Source organism: Mustela lutreola, chromosome 4 (assembly GCF_030435805.1).
Source record: "Mustela lutreola isolate mMusLut2 chromosome 4, mMusLut2.pri, whole genome shotgun sequence".
Lineage (NCBI taxonomy): Eukaryota > Metazoa > Chordata > Mammalia > Carnivora > Mustelidae > Mustela > Mustela lutreola.
In genome coordinates this window covers 142,239,715-142,255,080 of record NC_081293.1, presented here as the reverse complement: position 1 = coordinate 142,255,080, position 15,366 = coordinate 142,239,715, and the positions used below count along the sequence as shown (strand labels likewise).

At 34.4% G+C, this 15,366-nt stretch overlaps 1 protein-coding gene across 7 annotated transcripts in view; it reads left to right on the top strand.

The window, feature by feature from the left end:
• The window catches only part of DGKB (diacylglycerol kinase beta), a 719,270-nt gene that overhangs the window by 508,070 nt on the left and 195,834 nt on the right, over positions 1–15,366 (top strand). For all 7 annotated transcript variants that reach the window (XM_059171265.1, XM_059171262.1, XM_059171263.1 and 4 more), the window contains one exon: positions 8,752–8,842. In XM_059171265.1, the coding sequence (XP_059027248.1) occupies positions 8,752–8,842 (91 nt within the window). The remainder of the gene's footprint in view (positions 1–8,751; positions 8,843–15,366) is intronic.

Here is a 15,366-nt window from a genome sequence, read left to right as displayed (position 1 = left end):
AAGAGAAGGAAGGAAGGCACTTGGTAGATGGTAGAAAGAGATGGGATGAGCGAGCAATTCTTTCACTGTCTGGCTCAACATACGCAATCCATATTATCCAGATAGTTGTCCCTGCTGCCTCTGAAGGCTCTTTGGACTTCTAGCAGTCCTGCCAGCGGGCAGTATTTTAAGCACGTGATTATAGTCTCATCCTCTTTTTGGTAAATGCAAAAACATAATTGTGTCATGGCACTCTGAAGTGATGAGGCTCTTACTCATTTGCTTACGTTTACCAAGAAATACTATATATATATGAAACTTAAAATACAGGGGAGGAGGTAATAACTCCTTTCAAGAGGTTAGAATATAGTTCTGTCATTCAAAACGTCATATTCGTAGACACCAAAATCCGTGAAATCCAGATTAACTCCCAGATTGCTCAGTAATCATGGAATTAGAACAAAGCAAAAGGGATGGATTGACGAACTGTATTTAGGATCTTTGGAAAACCTGACCAATTTCCTTCTTTAAGGAAGTCGTGCTTTTCCCTTTTATTGAGTACATGCTTAAGGCAGCCTGTAAACTTTGTTTTAATGCTTACAACAATTAATATGAAATAATTTATTTTCCTGACTAGAAATTAAGAGTTGTGCAAGCAGAGGTTTATTTTATGTATAAATGTAATTCCAGTGCCTTTCATAGTACCATGCCTAGATTAGGCGCTCAAAATATTTAAAAAATGAGTTCCTATCCCACCAGAGAGAAGAGCAGTCTAGCTTCCCTTGGTGTCCAGAGTTAGGCATGGAGACATGCTAATTATTAAATTTGTAGTTTCTTCCTATTTGTTTTTATTTATTTATTTAAAGATTTTATTTATTAAACAGAGCTAGAGAGAGAGAGAGAGAGAGAGAACACAAACAGGGAGGAGGGACAGAGAGAGGAGAAGCAGGCTCTCCCCTGAGCAGGGAGCCTGATGTGGGACTCGATCCCAGGACTCTGGGATCATGACCTGAGCAAAGGCAGAGACACTTAACTGACTGAGTCACCCAGGTGTCCCTCCTCTTTTTGTTTTTAAACATACTGAAGATAGTGTTCATGCAGTAGACACTTTCTGGTTATGAGTAAAATAATCCACTTAAAGTATAGCTTTCTTTTATACTGAGGCATACAAAGCTTAATTACAGTTTCACTATCAGTTTTGGCTACGCTCTACATATTCCTGTTTATTTTAGTGGGAAGTACTATAACGTAAGTATTTGTGCAGTGATCTCAGAGATCCTGGTGTATTTCATCAATTCACATATCACCAGATGACTTCATTTCTAAGTTATTGGATGTATGGGAAGGGTGAAAGTAAGACTTGGGAACTTACTAGCTGCTTAATAGTTGTTCCAGGCTTCACTGACTGTAATGAAAGCATCAGATGCAAATGGAGACACTTCAAAAAGGGATGTTTCAGGACTTTTTTTCCAAGATTATTTCAAATATCTATACATGGAAATAATTCTTAGAAAATTCAGGGGAGGGAGCAGCAAGTCAGATGACAAAAGCAAATTCAGTTATAGTGGCCTGTCTAGGCAAAAGATAAGCACAAGTAATTATGCTGAATAGAAATTCTCCACCTTAACTCCTTTATTTGTTACCACAGAATTTCACATCTAGAAAAACAGTATTGTGTGACAAACAGATCTCTGCATTTAAATTTTCCAAATATTTCATTCATAATAATTTGAGTGACAATTCTCTTATAAACGAAAATGAGCTGTGCAAAATGAGCTGTGCATCAACTGCAAGTAACAGAATACACAAAGTCAATCAAAGTTTATTTATAAATCTCACATGAGTAGAAATCCAGAGACGGACAGTTTCAGAGTTGGCTGATAAGGCAGTTAACTCTCTCAAGGACCTGGGTTAACATCTTGCTTTTTCCTTCATACTGGCAAGATGGCTGCTGCATCTCCAATGAATATCTCCTTACTTGACAACATGCAAAAACAGGAAAGGAGGGGCAGAGCTTTCACTTTGTATGTGGCTCTTTACCAGAGTGGAAAATCTTTCATGGAAGCCCACAGTGTACTCCCCTCGGGTCCCTTCGGTCAGCTCTAGATTACATTGTTATCTTTAGTTGGCTTATTTCAGGAGAGGGGAATAAAACTTCTTTTAAAATAGAAATATGAACAAAGGAGTCATCTAATGATGACCTATCTGACCTCTAACATGTCCCTTTTGGCTTAGAAAAAAAGTTTCAGGTGATGCTGCATTCATTATTAGATTTAATGAGAGACAGTATGGGGAAAAAGCTAGGATTTCTTGAGTTAGATTATGCTCCTTCCCATGTGATGTTGGGAGAATGAGTTCTTAGCCTCCCTGGGTTCATCTGTGACAGTGCCATGCTCAGTAACAGTAGCAATTATTGCTATCACAGATTTCGCTTACTCTTCCTAACAATTTTCTTAGGGAAACTTTTAATATTATGAAAGATTTAATAGTAAAGATCTAGTTATTACTGAAAGGTATTCTATTGTAAACATGCTTGGACATTGCTTAAACATTTTATAATTTTAGTTTTATATTTCATGTAATTATTATCACTGCTCTTTGGGAACTTACTGTGCATATATACTTCCTTAGTATGAACTTTGCAATGTGGCATCACTAGTGCTTTTCTACTTTTCCATCCTAAGTCTTCCGATTATTTCTAATAAAAAATAGAGAAAGCATTTGGGAAAGAAATAATTGATTTGTATTACTATAGAAAGTTCTTATGTACAAAACCACTTATATATAACCGCATATTCTTTCTTTTATAAAGGGAATTGAAAAATCATACTGAAATTTTTTGATCTTTCAGTGCATCCTTTTGTATGAGAAGTTTCTTATATAAGAGTAATTCTGGTTAAAAATTGTATTTTTAGAATATCCATCTTTTTTTTTTTTTTTTACAAAGATGGAGTATGATATGATTCTTTCTGAAGTTTCTGTAGCTTGCTTCATTATCTCCTGGGGACTTACCAAGCATATCTTATGAAAGAGCATTAGATACAAGCATTTTTATATGTCATTTAAAAAAATTATATCTTTACCTGTTGTTTGGAGGGATGAAAAATGTTTGCTCTCTTTAGTATGAATATAAAATATCCCCACTGTAGTCATTACAGCTGTGTTTCTCCCTTATGAAGTAATATTATAAACATTATTCACTTGCTATGAAAGGCATATCAATTGTTATTTAAACAACAACATGGGTTTCAAGGTATCAGTTAAATGTATAGTATCTGAGGATGTAGGATCTAGGGTCACTTCTGCCACTAGTATGTTCCTATGGATAGTAATTTCCGTAAAATTATAGCTTCAAGTTTCTATAAGCAAATGTAACTCTTTACATACTGAAATGTTTGATCCTGTGAGTTTTTTATAAACTGTAGTAAAAGTTGTCATTCATTCCAAAATCTCAAACTTTGAACCACCTTCTTCAGGACTGTTTATTAGTGTAGGTATAGTTGCCAATCAAACAAATAAATAAATTGCTCATTTCATTAGGTTGGGTATGGTGTTCATTCTTAACAAATGCCTATTACTGTAGTCCGTACAGATGACAGCTGACCGATTTCAGGAAGTGATAAACTGCAGGTGTCCCCAGACTTTAACCCTTTAACCCTTTTAAACCTAGCATTGTGGCCCTGATAAGGCCCTGCTGTCCTGACACCCTGCTGTACGCCACCCTTACCCACCCCCCCATGAGAGTTTCTCCCTCCTGCCCGGGGGATCCACCCACACAATCCCCACTGGGACCCTACTACTCCGCTTGTGTTGTCTTCTTAAACATAATACCTCAGTACCCTTAAGAATAAATACCCTTATAACTAATGTTGTGTGTAATGCCTTCTGCTAATGAAACATAAATAAAAGTGAATTGATTCTATGACATAAATGACCCACTTTCAACACTGACCCTATTGCTGTGAGCGAGGAATGCTGCATCTTTTATCATAGACATTGTTAGACAAGTTTACAATTCCTGTGCTATTTATTCCTAGCATGCTCCGTAGAATAGGGAGACGTGATTTAACCATTCAGGTGAGTGAGTTATTAGATACCTTGCTCTCCATGAGATAACAATTTTTGAACCAGATTTGAAGTAACTGTTGAAATACTTTCAGAGCAGGACAAAAGTGAAAGAAAGCTAATGAAAAAGATTAGATTTTTGAAACATCCTTAATGAGTAGAAGAGTGTATTGGTTTTAAATCCTTTTTAACTAAGCTACTTAAGACCTTGTGTGTTTACTTTCATTTGAAAAGCAGTGATCAAAAGGGTTTTATTTTCTAATCTGATGAGCATGTTATCCATATAATGTAGATGGAATAGCTTAATTCAAGGGTCTTGGAAAGGGGATTCAGGTGTCTAACAGGTGGCTTTTCAGTTTTATATATATTAAGATAAGTAGTAATATATTAGTAATTTTATATGTATTTATAATATAATAAAAATAAAAGCAAGATATCTGCAAGAAAAAAGTTGACCTTTAATTTAAAAGTAATTTCACTGAATTATAACTTTCTGTGTGTTTGACTTTTGAGCTTTCTACAGCAAGATAAATGAGGCAGTTTGACCTCTCTCTGTATGTTGCATTGTCATTAGAAATGAGCTTCATATCTAATTAGGCTCTTTGTTACTTTTTTTGAGAAATGCACCATCAATTCATGTTCCGTTTGTTTGTTTTATGTTTGCTGCATTTACAGTACTTCGTGGACAAAAAACAAAAGACATATATACCAGGAAGAAAAATTCAAAGGAAAGTAGAAATTAAATTACCTATTTGAAAGTTCAGAACTTGGAGAACTAAATGTTACCTAAATTTTGTGATAATGAGAATGATTCTTTGCTTGAATAAATCTCTGATCGTTTACATTTCCCTGAGGATATGTAAAAGGGGCAAAGTTGCTATTAGTAAGAAAATCTTGATAAATGTGAGCTAATTTTTTTCTGAATTTTTACCCAAACATCTGGTAGCCAAGCACTTTAAATATTAAACTGAAACCTGTAGACTTACAATTAAATTCATTGAAATAGGGTTTAACGTATTAATGAATTAAAATTATAATAGTATGAATAACTTTTTGTGGGACACTTGTCATCATACCTGCAATCACAAAAGCTAGGTGATTTTGTGATCAAAATCACCTAATTTATAAATTAGGTGATCCTAATTTATAAATAAATTTGACTTCGGCATGGCTATTCTGTAGTGTGTTTACTCTTAAAAAGTCCAAAGCTGTAGATAGGTTCTCTCTGACAAATTTGAGTTTGAATTATTTGGATCATTTTCTAATGTGAGCCATAAAAATAAATAGCATACATGTTTAAATGTGCTTTTTTGCATTTCTACAACCTAAAGACCAGTTTGGTTGAAAAAATAAAATTTAACAGCTCTTAATTTGTCATGTGGAATCTGATTCTATGTGTTTTTTATTACCTCCATATATTTATCTAAGTGAAACATAAAATGGTTGTAATAATGGAGAATTTAAAGCAGCTTTTGCACATGAGCAGTAATGCTAACTAATATGGTGAATAAAGGCTGAATGTAAATTCTCAGAATTTCTTTTTTTGTGATGTATTTACTAAAGCTGATATATTTTGGTTAGCTGATACAAGCTCCGCATCATCCTAATTAAGCTATGAAGAATTTTGACGGGTAGAAGGTTAAAAAATATAGGGAGTAATCACTTATGTGCACAAAGAAGTCTTGTGTATATATGTATTTGCGTGTGCAAATGTGTGTGTGTGTGTATTTAATTTTCAAACTGCATTACAGTATGCATTAGCTCCATGACAGAACATGTCATAATATAAATCCAAAGACCTTCTTTTGCTGGAGTAATGGTCTGGTATTCATTCCTACATGTACACTTAGAAATAACTTGGGGGCGCCTGGGTGGCTCAGTTGGTTGGGTGACTGCCTTCAGCTCAGGTCATGATCCCGGAGTCCCCGGATCAAGTTCCCCATTGGGCTCCCAGCTCTATGGGGAGTCTGCCTCTCCCTCTAACCTTCTCCCCTCTCATGCTGTCTCTCTCTCTCTCAAATAAATAAATAAAATCTTAAAAAAAAAAAACAAAAACTTGGGTGTGGTAGAAATTAGTACAGTCTAATAATACAATTAGATTCCTATCAATGCTACCTCATTTATTCTCCTGGATTGAGCCTCTCTTCTCCATTTCCCTTACCACCTGGTTGAGGCCTTCAGTGATATTTCCTTTGTATTATTCCAATAGCCACATTCCTGTTCACACTCCTAGGAGTGTTCAACATTTTAGCTCTTTTACTCATTTCTGCTAAACTTATTGCTCATATAACAGAGCTGGCCATGTCACTTGACTGGTAATAAACTTCTGCCAACATCCTATTAATCTAGAATATCAAATCCAAACCCTTTTACTTGACATACACGTTCTAAAACAGACCTTTGTTAGCTCATACCCAACATTCTCTTAAGTCATTCTGCACTCCTGAAACTGCCTAGAACTTGTCTTCTTTGCCTCCTTTGACTTACAAATTCAAATGTTGCCCGTCTCTTCTAAAACTCTTTGGACCCTCCCATGTAAAAGTAGTTGACTCAGGGGCATGGGTGGCTCAGTGGGTTGAGGCCTCTGCCTTTGGCTCAGGTCGTGGTCTCAGGTCCTGGGATCGAGCCCCACATCAGGCTCTCTGCTCAGCAGGGAACCGCTTCCTCCTCTCTCCCTGCCTGCCTATCTGACTGCTTGTGATCTCTGTCTATGCAATAAATAAATAAAAATCTTAAAAAAAAAAAAAGTAGTTGACTCACTAAAATGTTTCCCTGTAACACTTGGCTCATATTTTGTAGAGTGTTAACTTTTTAATGAATTTATATACCCATCATCATATAATATTCTGAGCTCCTTGGAGACAAAGATAATTGTATCCATATTTATAGAACTTATCACAGTAGGCATATGGAAGTCGATGACCTTGATAAATATTTATTGAATGAATGAATGGATGAGTAAATGAATCCAGGAAAGTCTGGATAAAATGCTAGCACAAAAATGTTATTAGAAAACTTGCTGAATATAGAAAGACAATTCCAAACAACCATAAAACTTCTACTTATTGTTATTCTAATGTTGTCTCAAAACTACTGTATATCACTAATATTTCCCTCTCAGTATATAAATGACATATTTTCATCAGAGTGATGAGTCGATAGGAAAGTGTTTTTAATTTTTGTAACTTCAGCCAGTGAATAAATTTGTGAAATTACATATATTCTCTGAAGCAAATATTTGCATTAATTTAATATAAATTTGCATATAGGCTCTGGCCCACAGATCTTGATGTTAAATGTTTGCCCCTGTTCTATCTAATTAGCCATCATCTATTTTTAACTACTCAGATAAACAAACTCAGGTCATAACTCAAGGAAAATATTCTCTAGAAAAGAATGAGAGTTTAGGGTACTAATAACCTAGAAATAAGAAGTTTTCAGATTACTGGCATGGGTATGGCAATTGATACAAGAAAGGTTAGTGAAAATTTTGTAAGGAAATAAGTACTTGTATGAGGCTGTATTGCTGAGTATATCTGGGTAGACGAGATTTCTTTTATGACCTGTAGTTTCGTATTACATAACTCTATTCAACACAGTGTAATAACAAATACTATATTAGGTTCCATATTGTTTTCCATAACTAATAATAGGGCTGAATTAAGAAGTAAGGCCCTTGCCAAATGTGTTTTTAATTGTTGAGATGTTTTACATTGTAATGTGAAAAGCACATATCAGTATTTCTAAGTCAAGAAGAGTACTTTGAAAGGTATATTTGAATATGACAAAAATTTCTGTTTTACCTGTGTATGTGAAAACATGTATCTCCTTTTACCTGTATTTTTTTCTAATTGAGGGCATAAAACCTTGTTAAAATATGTATAATTAAAAACTGCATTTTTTCCATGAGAATGAATTTTTAAGTCCAGCATTGGTTAATATAAAAATCTGGTCAATCCTTGTAAAATTACATTAAATGATCATAAATTTATTTATGTGGCACAAAGAAAGAGTTTTTGGGTCATGGGAGAAAATAAAGTTTGATACTGAAATATTTTAAACCATATTTTCTTTGTAACTCTTTTTATATTGATAAAATACTATTACTACTTCTTTAGTTTTTTTATCTTGTATCATAATTTCTCACTATGGTTCATAGAAAGGAGGACAGTATCTTAAATAATGAATAGTTATCCCAAATTTACCGAATTTGAACTGTATGGAATAACCATGATTTTTCTTCTTTTTAATATGCTATTCAATCATACCAATTTCTAATGAATACATAACTACCTAGAAAAATTTAGCATAGTTATCTTAGTCTCATTTTTCTCATAAAAAGCCCCAATTGTTTTTTCTCTTTATGAGTACAGAGTGGCTGGTCTAAATCAAGTTGTCTAAGAACAAGCTAAGAATTATAAGCACGAAAATCATATTTTAAAATCTGAGCAACTGATATATAGAAAAGTCAAAAGTATACTTGAATCTGTCAGATCAACACATTCCTGTAACTCCCTCGGGGCAATCATACAATTTGACACCAACATTTAAGCTTTGAAAATTATGTGAACATCTATTACGTTATGAATGTTATATGTCCTCAAACCTTCTTCATGACTTATAATACAAGACAGGACTACTCAATTAAAAAAAAATCCCTTCTGTTATTGATAATTGCTTAAGCTGCTTCTTCCTTTCCTTTTTCAGAATGAAGAACAAATTTTGGTATTTTGAGTTTGGCACATCTGAAACTTTCTCAGCCACCTGCAAGAAGCTGCATGAATCTGTAGAAATAGAAGTAAGAAACATGAATTATATTTTATAATACAATGAAATGGCTTGAGCTTGGTTATCAATATGTTTTTGACATCCCATGTAAGGAGCTATGCTTTAACAGCCTACATAGCTTTAACTCACAATTCTGAAATTTCATTTCTGTCACTTATTGGGGTTCTAGCACTCTCTGAATTATTAATATAAAGTTAAGTTTTGAGTATGAGTTATTTTAATACAGTGTTAAAAGATGAGATGTTGAAGATGGAGAAGTCTGGAAATCAGTGGAGAAGTTACTAGGCATAGTTTTGATAGAAAAATGTAAAATAAAGTATTTGAGGAGAAAGAAAAAAATTTGCAAGATACGTATTAAAAAATACTTACGTTCAGGTATCAATATTCTTATAACCTTTAAAACCTAGTTCACAGACATTGTGCTTACTTTCATGAATAAAAGTACTTTCCCATTTCATTCCCATTCATTAACTAGATTTTTCTCCGTTCCCGAGGTTGCCATTTCCCCATTACATGTATAGGAAGTGGAAAAGCCAAAAAAAGATAGCAAAGATAGCAAGAAAAGACACACTTTGAAAAGATTTGGAGCAAATAAGTCTACCAAAAAAATATAGATACAGTACAACTAAATTTTTTGGAGGTGGGTTATAATAGAAAATGACTTAGTTTTATTGAGAGACTTTAGGGGGTAAAGAAAAAGGAAACATTATATTGTGATGAGTGGCAAAGACAAACCAAAGGAAGAGAATTATGAAACCAGAACACCTAAATACTAGCTGATATGATTTGTGAAATACTGGCTTCAACTCTTTTTTTAAAAAAATAAATGCATAACTTGTCTACTGAGACCTTAATCATTAGTGGTATATATTCAGGTAATAAGTTTGCTAAACAAAAGTAGTTATGGACCCATGAGATCATAATGGCGTGGCAAAGTTTTTCATTATTCTAGCTTTCTAATTTATTGTTAAATGATAATGATGGCAAAAGTGGCACTATTTCAAAATATAATAGTTTTGGACTCCTTTGGTGGATGAATTGAAGTATTAGAAGTAGAATTGATACCCTCCTACACTGTTGGTGGGAATGCAAGCTGGTGCAGCCACTCTGGAAAACAGCATGGAGGTTCCTCAAAATGTTGAAAATAGAACTGCCCTATGACCCAGCAATTGCACTATTGGGTATTTACCCTAAAGATACTAACGTAGTGATCCAAAGGGGCACGTGCACCCGAATGTTTATAGCAGCAATGTCCACAATAGCCAAACTATGGAAAGAACCTAGATGTCCATCAACAGATGAATGGATCAAGAAGATGTGGTATATATACACAGTGGAATACTATGCAGCCATCAAAAGAAATGAAATCTTGCCATTTGCAACAACATGGATGGAACTAGAGCGTATCATGCTTAGCGAAATAAGTCAAGCAGAGAAAGACAACTATCATATGATCTCCCTGATATGAAGAAGTGGTGATGCAACATGGGGGCTTAAGTGGGTAGGAGAAGAATAAATGAAACAAGATGGGATTGGGAGGGAGACAAACCATAAGTGACTCTTAATCTCACAAAACAAACTGTGGGTTGCTGGGGGGAGGGGGGTTGGGAGAAGGGGGTGGGATTATGGACATTGGGGAGGGTATGTGCTTTGGTGAGTGCTGTGAAGTGTGTAAACCTGGTGATTCACAGACCTGTACCCCTGGGGATAAAAATATATGTTTATAAAAAATAAAAAAATTAATTTAAAAAAAAAAAAAGAAGTAGAATTGATGATCATGGAATGGAAAACACCCTTCATCACTGTATCAGATCATAACCCCAAAAAGGAATATAATCACAAAAGATGAAGGATTTGGGCTCAACATGGACTTTCTGTGATTACTATTCATCAAGAGTTATATATATATATATACATTTTATATACATCTGTAGAGAATGATATATTTAGGTAGTTATATATGTGCATATATATTTATAAAAATAAAAATATTCCTTTATCTTAAAAATTACTTTAAAAATTTCTGAATATATAGTGGATTTTGATCCTTTCTTACCTTCAGAAACCTATGCTCAAAGACAATCCATAGCAGAAGGCAAAAAAATGAAAAGAAAAACCAGTATGGCTTCTGATTGAATGTAGGGTAGATGTTCTGAAGCCTCCCATACCTCTCCTTACCTCATCCTACGGCTGAATACAGATTAAAAAAAAAAAAAAGTTGAACTAGGAAAAGTGGATGTTCCACGGTTAGGAAAACTTCGTATTGTCAAGATGTCAGTTTTGTACTGTATGATACCAACATATGATGTTCTGGAAAAGGTAAAACTATAAGACAGTAAAAAGATCACTGGTGGCCAGGGGTTGTAGGGGGAGGGTGGGATGAATAAGCAGAGCAAAGAGGATTTTTTTTTTTAAAGATTTTATTTATTTATTTGACAGAGAGAGATCACAAGTAGGCAGAGAGGCAGGCAGAGAGAGAGGAGGAAGCAGGCTCCCTGCTGAGCAGAGAGCCCGATGCAGGACTCCATCCCAGGACCCTGAGATCATGACCTGAGCTGAAGGCAGCGGCTTAACCCACTGAGCCACCCAGGCGCCCAGCAAAGAGGATTTTAAGCTGTTACAATACTCGGTAAAACATGATGATGGTAGATAAATCTCATTATGCATTTGTTCATACTCAGGGAATAAACAGCAAGAGTGAACTCTAACATAAACCATGGACTTGAGGTCATTGTGATGTGTCAATGTCAGTTCATCTGTTGTAACAAATGCACCATTCAGTTGGAGATGTTGATAAATGGGGAGGCTGTGCATGTCGGGGGGCAGGTGGTACGTGTGAAATCTCTGTGCCTTCCCTTCAATTCTGCAGGGAACCTTAAACTGCTCTAAAAAAATAAAGTCTAGATCTAGAGTGTAATATTATGCATGTCAAAAAATATTAAAAAATGGTTAAGGAAATATAACCAAGGACATTTAAATGAAAATAAAAGCACACTTTTTATGAAAATAAAAGTTATGGGGCACCTGGGTGGCTCAGTCCGTTAAGTGTATGATTCTTGATTTTGGCTCAGGTCATGATTTAGGGTTGTGAAATCTAGCCCAAGGTCAGGCTTCATGCTGGGCATGGAGCCTGCTTAAGATTCTCTTTTTCTCCCTCTGCGCCTCCCCCTCTTCATGCACATATACATGCTGTCTCTCTCTTTAAAAAAAAAAAAAAAAAAAAAAAAAAAGTTATGATAAATTGAGTGGTTTTGTTTCACAGAGTTTTTTACATTTTATAGAAAAACTACTTAGAATGTTACTCCTAGAAATCTGGATAACTAGAATAAGTTATTCTTCTAGGGTCGTGCTTCTATAAGCCCTCAAAGTCTGGCTTTTCAGCTCTGCATATGCTGGCTTATTCTGGCGACCATTGCAATAGCATTTATACATCAGAACCAGCACTTTGCCTTCCCCACTTTACTCTTACGTATCTCAAAAGTACTGTTATAATGCTGCATATTTATCTCAATTCTTAAACTTGAGAGGAGGTATGTGTGTTTGTGTATAGATGGTAACGTACAACCTGCTTCTCCACTCACTTCCCAATGAATCCAGTCTATCATATTAGCAAAATACGCCTTTTTACCCTCAAGGTTACTTTATAATTAAATATAACAAAAACATCAATTTGGAAATTTGATTCTGTTTGTTCTCACTGCTTACTTGGCCTAAAATTATACCAAATACGATTTGAAAATACAAAACAAAGGATAAAAGTACGAAAGTACCTCAAGTAGATACATGTTTTATTAGCAGCTTCTTCAAAACAGTCTGCTGTGTGACCCTTTATTTTACTTTCCTCTTCCACGTAGGAAACTTTTTCCAAAAGGAGTGAATATTTGGAATAAATCGAATATCATGGAATTATAGTTGATAATAATAGCTAATGTTTTATCTATTATTAATTGTACCTAGTTTTTGGTGTAAGGAATGTGCATACATTATTTGATTTAATCCTTTTGCAAAATTCTATCAATTAGAGAGATTCTAAAATATCTGCACTATAGAGATAAGCAGATGAGAATGTTATTTAATAATTTAGGAGTAACAAGAATTGTATTGCTGCTAAAATGCTTAAATCTAAGGAAACAAATAAATTGAAATTATATATATATATATAGTAATGTATATACATATATAATATGGTAAGATATATATGATATATATAAAAATAGACATAATATGCATACCTATATATGATGTGAAAGAGTGATTAACCAAGTTGAAGTTTTCAAAATTAAAAATTTTAGTTACCCTCTAACTTTTATAAAAGATAAAGAACTAAGAAAACAAAAAGTTTTAAAATTACAAGATAATATGTTAAAAGGAAATTTTGTATTAAATTATTTGGCGCATAGATGTTCAGCTAAGAATCTCAGGTCAACATCTGGAACTGAAGTTATAAAGTTTGTGGGCTTCTGATTTGTTCCATGTACCAGGCAAAATTCATGAGAGAATAAAATAGCCCATTCTCCAAAGTATTTTAGTTTTTTGGTTATCATTTAGACTGGGAGGGTGGGGGTGGTATATTTTAAGGTTTCGAATTTCCATTCTAAATTACTGTGATTTTTTTTTAAGATTTTATTTATTTATTTGACAGTGAGAGAGCATAAGCAGGGAGAATAGTAGAGGGAGAGGGAGAAGCAGGCTCCCCACTGAGCAGGGAGTCCAAAGCAGGGCTCAATCCCAGGACCCCCGGATCATGACCTGAGTCTAAGGCAGATGCTTAACCATTTGGGTCACCCAGATGCCCCTAAAGTACTAGGATTTGTTCTAATGATTAATTACTTCTATGAAACCAAAATGATCTCAGGAATTAATAAAGGGCAAAAAGAATCAGGGAAACAAAATAAATTAGGAGAATTCTACAGTTAGGATTGTTATTTCCCAGTAATCTGGAAAACACAAACCTTTTAAAGGCCATGGGAGCAGACTTTCATAGCTCAGTCTCTGCCCCACACACATATTTAGAGTACCTTCTTGGTCTTATCCATACCAAATCACTGTCTGGAGTTGAAGAAGTGAAACTGTGAATGGATGTTTTTTTAAACCACTTTATTGAGGCATGATTGACATACAAAGGGCTGTACATATTTAGTGTATATAATTTGTTGAGTTTGAGGATAAGAACGTACCCATGAAACCATTACCGCAATCATTGCCATCCTTAGTTCTTCACATGCCCTGTGTGTGTGTGTGTGTGTGTGTTTGATAAAACCATTTAAGAGATCTATCCTCTCGTCTAAAGCTTCCCAGATGATTTTTTAATTTTACTTTATTTTATTTTTTTTTGGCCAGTGGAATTACAGAAACAATAATGAAAAGAGACGGTAAAAGTGTGGACCTCAACAAAGATGCTCAGTAAAAATAAAAGTTGAGCCCATTAAATCCAAAACATAAAAAATAACTTCTTATTGCAGAAAAGGATAAGAAACTTAGTAGGGGTGGAGTACAGTGTTATTTTATTAATATTAAAACATCATAATTATTCTTAAGAGAGTGAGGAAGAAATGAAACTAGGAAAAAAGAGTGAATGTCCAAAAGGTGAATGTTCTCTTCTGTTTTTACCAGAAGTTATTTTTAGTAAGATAATTTCTGGTCAGAATTCTAATATCCTAGCAATAGTTTTTAGCTTTCACAGAATCTACTAAAAAAGGAAGCATGTAAAAGTAAACTGGTTTTCTGCTAATACTTAAGACTAAAACTGGATGGCTTGAGCCAGCAATATTTTATTATTAACATGTTCAGCAATTGTGTGTGTGCATAAGTGGTACAGGCCTGAAATTTTTCTTTATTCTGGGTTTGCTTTCATCCTTCTCTTGCTTACCAACCAGCTTCTTCTCTGCTCTGAGAGCTATCTTGTGATTACCCAGAATCAACACTTCCATCACCACCACTGGACTACCAGCTAATAGTAAACTGACCTAGAAGGCATGTCCTGCGCCCCTGTATCACACTATATTTTGTAGATACAACTTGTAAAATGCACAAAAAGCATCAAACTTACTCACGGGAAAATATAGGGTACCCCAGCCTTCAAATATCAGAAGAGACACTGTTAGACCATTTGTATGTACATGTGTATTTTAGTTTGTAGATTTGCTGCTGTTGTTTTCTGAAAACACATAATTTTGTCTTAGGAATTACATATGGATTTGCAGAAAGTCTAGAAAAGTGGGCTTATATAAGTTATTTTACTCCATGTTATTTTATATAGTGAATAAAGCAATGTTTTATGTTTGATTAAACAAAATTAGGTATAATTTTTATCTGATCTGGGCATAGAATTAGACTCGCTATAGAAAAAATATTTATGGTAGATCATTAACTGTATCTCATCAAATTTATCCACACTTAGAGCTATCCAAAGGTCTTCATAATTTTGAATTTTTCTGTCACATGGCTTGTTAACTGAATCTGAAACAATACACTCATTTTAAAAAATTTGTCTTTAACACCTCTGTATAGTATGGTACAAAGTAGGCTTATAAA